We start from the raw sequence: 8,246 nt of genomic DNA on the forward strand, positions 1-8,246 counted from the left end.
GGCGTGACACCAGTTTTAAAGAAGAATTGATTTTTTTCTGCACGCATTCAGTCATCACCAGTGCATTGTACCGTTATCGCTGCAGTTTTCCTTTAAGGTGCTTTGGTACCGCCAAAGCACCCCCCCACAAACTGGGGCTCACTGGGGTGCGCAGTAGCCGCGTAGACGTGCCTGTCCCCGGCACGCAGCCGTGTCTGTGCCTTGCCTTGCTCTCCCCTCCCTCCTTCCGCTCCCACCCGCAAAAACCCCACGAGCGAACCAGAGACAACACCCGAGGAGGAAACCCCCAGCTGTTGGATTTAAAGGCCAGGCTGCTCCGATATATATTAACATCTTAATGGGAGAGCTCTGCGTGTATACATTTACTGGGCTCTGACAAGAGGGAATTAAATGTCAGAAGGATTTGTAGCATCTATAATTGAATTGGTGCTGAGAAAAGCAAATCTTGAGGAAGAATAACATATTAGGATTAGCAAATAATGTGGTATTTTGTCAGTTCCTGCCATCTCGTCTGTTCCCTCTTCAGCAATAACGTTGTGATTTCTTTTTTAATCATAGATATGAAGCGGGAATAGCTTTTGTGAACCGGAGACAGCGTTTGAAAGCAGGTTCTGGTTTTTAAGGTCAAGTCTCTCTTTATTGGCAGAAGTTTAGGGAATCTTTCCTTGCTCCATAGACCAATGCTTGCTTTGGTTGTTACCAAGGAATAATGAGTGACAGAAGATGAAATAGCCAAAGGCAGATTTCTTTTTGCTCAGTGTGATGGTTTAATGCCTCTCAATGCAGAACGTTGGTTTTAAGGCAGACCTTCTGGCTGGTTCCCTTGCAGAGGGACGTTCAGGACGTTACCGAGTTCCCCGGAGCTGGCTGGCTCTTGCCAGATGTTGGATGGCTTGCAACCACTAGACATCCTCAGAAGATATTTAATTTTTCCTTAGTATGAACTATTTAGCCACGCAGATAATAAAATAAACTTGCGGCTGGCACTTTGCAGAGGTCTTTTTTAACAGAAATAATTAAGAAGAACGGCCCTGCGTGTCCCAGCAGAACAAATCATAGTCAACAAACTCTTCTAAAGGCTTCATGCAGAAGTCCTTTCCCAGGGAAGCCCTGTCTCGAGTAACCCAGACCTGGCTCTGCCGCTGTGGGTCGGTGTGACGGCATGGCGCCTGCTGCTGCTGGTGTGAGCCCACCAGCAAGGCTCCATCCTTCCAGAACTTTAATTTATGGTGATTAAGAAAAAATGCCTCTTGATGCAAAACCCTCCTCTGAGCACATTACGGAGCTGTAACTCAGCGCGTTCATTCTCCTCGGCTGTCCCAGATGTCAACAAGACATCCATCCTCCCCGGCTGGGATGCTGCTGTCTGCTCCTCAGTGCAGCCGAGCGCAACTGGGCGCTAAGTTTGTTTAAAAAAGCTTGTGGCACCCAGAGGCTGCTCTTTGTGTAGTCCCTTAACGTCCCCCTCGCCTCGTCCCATTCAACCCAGACATCCCACTGCCCGTGCCGGAGCTCCTGCTCCTAGAAGGTACGCGAAGAAACACTCGAAGGGGTTTTTTTTTCTTAAATTGTTTTAATTAAAGGGCACTTTATGGTGCTCTCGGTCACGAGTTATTTACTTGGGCCCCTCAGTCCTTAATCTCGGAGCAGAATTGGAAATATCGATAGAAAAACGTAAATCCCGGGCTGCTGCTCGAGAGCTTTGTATCAGGTCTCGGCTCAAAAGAGCACCATTACCTTTAGCTGTCACGGATCTGTACGCTTGATCGATAAACTTCAAATATTATTAGAGGTGGAGGCTTCAGAGCTTTGCTCTGTTCTGTGGAGGGAGACGGGGATAAATCTTTCTTAAGAATTGACTTGCGTTTGCACTCTCAGTCTTGCTGGCAAAATGCATTTCTCCGAGGTGCCTGGGCAACTGCATGCAGGACAGATTTATAGGCCATGTGCTTCTTGTAGTGAAAGATTTAAATGGTAAATCCTTCACGTATGACTTCACAAATCATGTAAAGTTAAAAGATTTTTACCGTTTCTGTTGCTGCTGTGCTTAAATTGTGAGGTATGGCCAGTAAATCATTTTAATGGAGGTGTCGCGCTTGACTCAATAAAAAAAAAAGAGACAATGCTTTAGCTTCTATTCCAAAATGTTAATGTATTAATCAACGGGAGAATAATTGTTTTTTACTACGTTATAAATCTCGGTTGCCATTAGGATTGCAGCGAGGGGTGATGTAGCTGCGTTCTTAAATTAAAATTGTTTACACTGCTATACGTCCATTTTACACGGCCATAGCTCATTCTGGGTTCATTTCGGAGTTGTTCCTCCGCCAAATAAGTCATCCCTCTCCCGGGTGACGGCGTCCTAAGGGAGAGGCGCTTATAAAAGAAAAGTAATTGCATGGCGGGGCGTTAAATAAATGGAATAAAGCAGTCGGAGGCACGGTGCAATCATTGCTCGCTGTCTGCCTTCGAGGGGGTTTTCAGGGTGTGCGTTAGGAGGGTTTGTGTCTCGGGGCGCGGTGGGCCGCGTCGCCCAGCACAGGCTGTGTCCCGGCGGGCTCGGGAGCCCCTGCCGCGGGGCAGAGGGCGGCTGGCGACGTGTCCACCGCGCCGGGCTGGTGGGCTTTCGGGCTGAGGTTGCGATGTTTCCAACAGGGCGTTTGTCAATGATGTTTCTCCAGAGCTAATGATTCATATTGCCATATTATCCTGCTGTTCCCGGTGCCCCCAACCCCGGGGAGGCCGAAATCTGGGGAGCATTCTAGGGAAATTTCCCAAAACGCCCACAAGTGTTTTTTTCTGGGGGATTTTAGGGAAAATTCTAGGGAAATTTCCCCAAAGCCACCGATGAGTCCGCCTCTCCTCCCCTCTCCCTTTCCCAGCTGTCTTCCACGTGCGTAGTCGTAGTGCTGCTGCTTGTAGCGGAAAGCGCCTGGCACGGCGAGGCCCTGATGAGTCCGGCTCTGGACAGCGTTCCTCTGCCCGCACTCATCTCTCTAGGTAGCTCCGGGCTTCCCCCTCTCCTGAGAGCACCAGGGGGGCTTGTCCAGTCCCGAGCTGCAGCCAGACCCTTCACACTGCACCGTAACGAGTCCCGACTTCTTATCCCTCTTCTGATCTCAACAGATTCTCGCGCAGGTGAGGAAGGGGCCATACGGAGCGTGGACCACGCGGTGGTTGGCGGCGTCGTGGCCGTGGTCGTGTTTGCGATGCTTTGCCTGCTCATCATTTTAGGGCGCTATTTTGCCAGACATAAAGGTAAGCCAGAGCCCGGAACTGGGGAACGAGGGGACGCGGCACGTGTTTCCCCTTGCTCAGGGTGTTCTGAGCATCACTGGGATGGAGTGAATAATGTTGAGAAGAGAGGAGAAAGGGGAAAAAAAACCCAAAGCGCATTAGGGAGAGAGAAAGCGGAGATGCAAGATCGGTCTCCCTTAAGTACAGCGTATAATACGTTATTTTACCGGTGTTTGTGTGCTGCTGAGAGGGGGAAATAGCTGTGACCCAATTTCTTTGCCACGTAAGGCACTGTAGAGCAGTAGCACGTCGCAGAGACCTCCGAGGAGTCACGCAGCCTCCCCCTTGCCTTTCAGGTACGTACTTCACTCACGAAGCCAAAGGAGCAGATGACGCGGCCGACGCAGACACAGCCATCATCAACGCAGAAGGAGGACAGAACAACTCCGAAGAGAAGAAGGAGTACTTCATCTAGAGCAGCCTTGGTTTCTATGAGGTGTCCAACCGTGGACGGTTACTACTGGCCCTATTTAAATGCGAAAGAGACAGTGATATCAGGAGTTGGAACCAGCTTGTGTCTTTTTTTTTTTTAAAGAAAAAAAAACAACTGGGTGGAGAGTCGTGAGGCTGGGAGGGTCCAGGATTTGCTGTGTAAAAATATTCCTCGTGAAGTACACTCTGCTGTTCGACACCTCAGTTTGTTTGGGTTTCCTTTTTTTGGCCAAGTCCAGCTTGGATTTAGTTTAGTGAAGTCATTTGCAGAAGATTCTGTGCCTTGTTTAATTTCTGTTCGTTCGGGTCGGGGGGAGGCTGGGAAGAAGAGGGGCTTCTGTGCGTTCGTTCCCTTCGGGTGTCTGTGGCTCTTCGTTTCCCCTTCCCTCTTCTGTTCCCGAGCTGCCTGCTGGGCCCCCGTGGAGTCGGTGGGTTTCTGTGAAGGCGTTTCTCTTGCTGTCCCCCGTTGGCCGTTCGGGACGCGAGCTCATCGACGAGAACCAGCACGTTTTAGCTTTGGTAGTTTGCCGTTCAGTGTGCCCACGTCCCGCTCCCTCTGCCGTGGCGAAGGCTCGGGCAACCGGCCGGCGAGGTCCCGGCGGTGGCTGCCCACCGTCCGGCTGCTCTCGGTGGTGCCTGGGGACGGGCTGGAGCTCGGCGAGGCGCTGCCGGCCGCGGGGAGGCAGGGCCGGGGTCTCCCCCCGGGTGGGACGCGGAGCCTGCCTGTCACGCCGTGCCGGGGGACCGCTCCCGCCAGGCTGGGGGGCTCCTGCTCCGGCCCCCCGGTGCGCTTCCCCGGCTGCGCCGACCTCTCCCCGCTTTGCTGGAGAAGGCGAAGCCGCCGGGTGCCCGGCTTGGGTTGTCCTCACCCCCCGCCCCGTCCGTGCCGGAGCCGGGACCTGGCGAGCAGCCGGACGAGCAAAACTGCCTTTTTTTGTACCCGCTGAAGTGAAACGTGGGAATTTGCGTTAAAACGACAGTGCTCCCTGACTTACAAAGCCATAGGTGACAAGGAGGATCTCGGTCCGTTAGAACCCGCAGTGACAGGTAGCACGCCGCCGCGAGAAGCCGGTACCGAAATTACATACGCTGAATTTTTTGGGGTGAGTAATCCTGGATTTGGAGCGGTACGTTTTTTTTTACTGTGTTTGTGTGGAAAATGTACGCCGATTTATTTAAGGGAAGCGTTAATCTTAGCGTCGGGTTTGGTTTTTTCCTTAGGGGTTTCGGGGGCAGCGTTTTTGTGCAGTTTTTTGGTTTTCAATCGTTTCTGGCAGCACCGTTACGCTGCGGGAGCCCTTCGGGAGCAGGACGGCCCGAGGCAGCGAGCGAGTCCCTTCTCCAGCAGCATCCCGCCTGTCCCCTTGGCACGAGAAGAACCTCGCAGAAATACCCCTTTTTTTTTTCCCCCGAGCAAATTCTGTCGAGCGCAGCTCCCTTCTGAGCCTCCGGCCCCGCCGCCGCCGTCAGCACGCGGGGGCCCTCGCGCCCCCGGCTCGGAGCAGCCCGTCCCTGTTTTGGAAGTGTACAGTAGTGCAGTGTTACCGATGTAACTTTGACTTACGATGTTGACATGTCTCAGGTTCATGTGTTTTGATTGGTGTTTTCCGTCTCAGGTAGATCGCAAAATTTCGGCCCCACACATTGGAAACAAAGAAACTGGAAACAGGATAAAAAGACAGGAAATTACGAATTTTAGTTGTATATCGGTTTATGTATTTTTTCTTCAGTATGCAGTGCACTGTTTGAAATGTATTGTTGAGTATTACTTTGTACAGCTTTAGATCATTAGGATTTCGAGGCGTGGAGAAAGAACAACCTTGTTTGAAGGAGCGTTCCGAGTGAAGGACGCGGGACTGACGCTAAACAGCCTTGTTCTTTATTCACCCGCCCGTTCCGTTTTTCCCCTTAGGCCAGTTCTGTTTTAAGGTGTCCATGGACGATGTTACGATGTAAGACAGTACATACCCATCTGTTCCCATTCACATTTTGTATCGGTTCATGTATACCATTTTTACAAAGGAAAAGAAGTACTATAAAATATCTGTCTTCTTAATAAAAAAAAGTTAATGTTACAAAACCAAACCTCCTTTGACGCTCTTCTTTGTCTTACATGAAATAGGGATGAACACGTGGTCTTTGACAGTCGACACGGTATTTTTTAACTATTAATGCACAAGAGGTTTTAAAGCCACAGGCCCCCGATGCTGGCTCCTGAGGCTTTTCCCTCTTCCAGCCAGAGCTCATTGCCTCACCCACTTGTGGTGACCACACCAAGGCGATGGCATTAGATACGCAGCTGAATTCCTTCCTCACCGGGTCCTTGTTCCCCTTTCCCTGGACCCCTCATGGCTATGGTGATCCAGGTCGTGGCATTTCCACATGGCACAGCTCAAACAGAATTAGTTTTTAGGTGATTCCTTGGGTTATTGTTCATCCACGTTCAATAACAGCACCTGATGTTTGCCTGGCAGGAACAGCAGTCGGGGGAGCGGGGGTGGCACCGTGTGCCACCACGGCCCCTCGCAGGCGGCAGATGGGGGGGTCCCGGGCTGGGGCTGCCCAGACGTCCTCGCTCGGTGGAGGGGTGGAGCGCCTGAGGTGTTGTCCTGGCTTTGCAGGGATAAAACTTATAGAATCCTTTTTCTGTTTCATTTTCTTTCAGTTTGTGCCCAGCTGTGGGCTGGTGATCGAGGCCATCAGCAGTTAAACCCAGGGCAGCTGCCCCAGGCTGCCCCACAGGTGTGTTCTGTAACATTGAGTCAGGGTCACTATAAAAGGGAAAGCTGCTGGGGAGGGGGCTCTTTGCTCTCCTCTCCCTCTTTGTCCTCTTTTCTCAACAGTTAGTATCCCTGGAGGGACTTGCCACCACTCTATGGGCTGAGTGTAATTTTGTGTCTTTTATATTAGCATTGATACTGATTTTCTTATTTTATCACCTCTCTTTAAATTTCAACCCAGGAGTCTCCCTCCTTTTCCCACCTCCCTTTCTCGGCTGGGCAGGGGTCTTGGGTGATAGAGCAACTGGTTATCGTTTAGCCACGGGTGCGGGCTGAATGGAGAGAGGTGTTAGCGTCGTGCCTGGGACCTCACGGGTTCAGAGCCGCGCCAGGAGGAAAGGCTGGTCCCCCCCACTCGTCACCACGGAGCAGCCCCGGGCTGGGGCAGGTACAGCCGCAGCATCCCTCGCCCCGGCGACGCATGTACGGACGCTGCAGCAGGTGAGTACTCCGCGAATACCACGACCTGATTTACTCTGCGCTTGTTCTGTCCTGGGGTGCCTTGAGTGTCCGCCTCTGTGTTGCAGTGGGGAGAGGTTCTTTGTAATTCCGAATCTGATGTGTTGCGTGGCTCGAGTCGGCACCGCTCCCCCAGGGCTTTGAGCCGGGATTAATGCTGTGGCCTCTCCCTAAACACAATCCTGCTGCTGCAGTGATTCTCAATAATTTAGCGTGCTCAGAGGCGATCTGCCGAGCGTGGGGGCAAAGCCCAGCCTGCAAGAGGGGAGCGCGGCTGCGGCAGGAGCTGGGGAGGGGATGGGAGGCCTTGGGTTGTGCCCGCTTCTCATTTCCAGAGTTACCCTGATGAAAGGGGGGTTGGACATGAATACCCTGTTAAGGATCCCGCTGTGAGCATCGCCCCGTGAAACCGCTGCCCGCTGCAGCTCTGGGGAGAACAAATCAGCCGCGTGTCGGAGGGTTCCTCATTGATTTATCCTGTCAGGGGTCCAAATCTTTCAGGATTATTTCCCAAAAAACCCCAGGACTGCGAGGCAGTAACTGGCAGCTGAAGGCGAGCACCTGAGCCCCAAATCCATCCCTTAGCTATGCGGGGAGTCCGGCTCTTGAGTCCTTTTTCATTAAAAGGACCTGAGGACATTCTAGACTTTAGGAAATTGAGCAAAATGATCGTTACCTAAAATAAGAAGGTCGTGTTTGCCCAGAACTTAACGTTTTCACAGGTTGCATAAGTCATTTGGTCCTAATTACACAATTATTTTATTAGGTAAATAATACAATTTTTTTTTTAACCAAATGCAGGGAGGAATTATTTTAACGTAGCGAATGATTCTGACTTGCATAATTACCCCCTTTCCTGCCTGGCTGCTGTTGCTGAATGTCCAGGCTTCGAACACTCATGCCACGTACAGTATCGAGTGATAACTGACACTTCCCCTTAGGTCGGGCCACACGTACCCGAGTTCTGGGCTCGGTGATTGAAATGCACTCACCGTGAGCATCGATCCACGCTGGCCAGTCAGCCCTCATCAGGGTCCTGACAACGGGCTAACGGCTTTCTCTGAAGGTCCAACCCCGTTTGTAGGCAGTGGTCGTGGTGTGCGCGAGGGATAATATCTGCTGGGCGCAGCATCGATCGGCGGGGGGACGCGTGCTCCCCCTGCCCGGGTCGGAGGGTGGCAGCGATGCTGGGAGCCCGTCCCCGTGCAGCGGCAGCCCTGCTCTGCAGGGACCGGGGCTGCCGTCCCCTTGTGCGTCCGGGCTGGGTGTAAGTGCAGA

The 8,246-nt window shown here is 52.2% G+C and overlaps 1 protein-coding gene across 6 annotated transcripts in view; it reads left to right on the plus strand.

The window, feature by feature from the left end:
* CADM1 (cell adhesion molecule 1) overlaps positions 1 to 5,814 on the plus strand; it is a 132,021-nt gene extending 126,207 nt beyond the window's left edge. For 5 of the 6 annotated variants that reach the window (XM_068418118.1, XM_068418117.1, XM_068418119.1 and 2 more), the window contains 2 exons: positions 3,127 to 3,258; positions 3,594 to 5,814. In XM_068418118.1, the coding sequence (XP_068274219.1) occupies positions 3,127 to 3,258; positions 3,594 to 3,712 (251 nt within the window). In that variant the 3' untranslated portion in view covers positions 3,713 to 5,814. The remainder of the gene's footprint in view (positions 1 to 3,126; positions 3,259 to 3,593) is intronic. The other variant, XM_068418123.1, reaches the window with a different exon arrangement.
* Positions 5,815 to 8,246: the final 2,432 nt, after the last annotated feature.

This window comes from Nyctibius grandis, chromosome 25 (assembly GCF_013368605.1).
Source record: "Nyctibius grandis isolate bNycGra1 chromosome 25, bNycGra1.pri, whole genome shotgun sequence".
Lineage (NCBI taxonomy): Eukaryota > Metazoa > Chordata > Aves > Nyctibiiformes > Nyctibiidae > Nyctibius > Nyctibius grandis.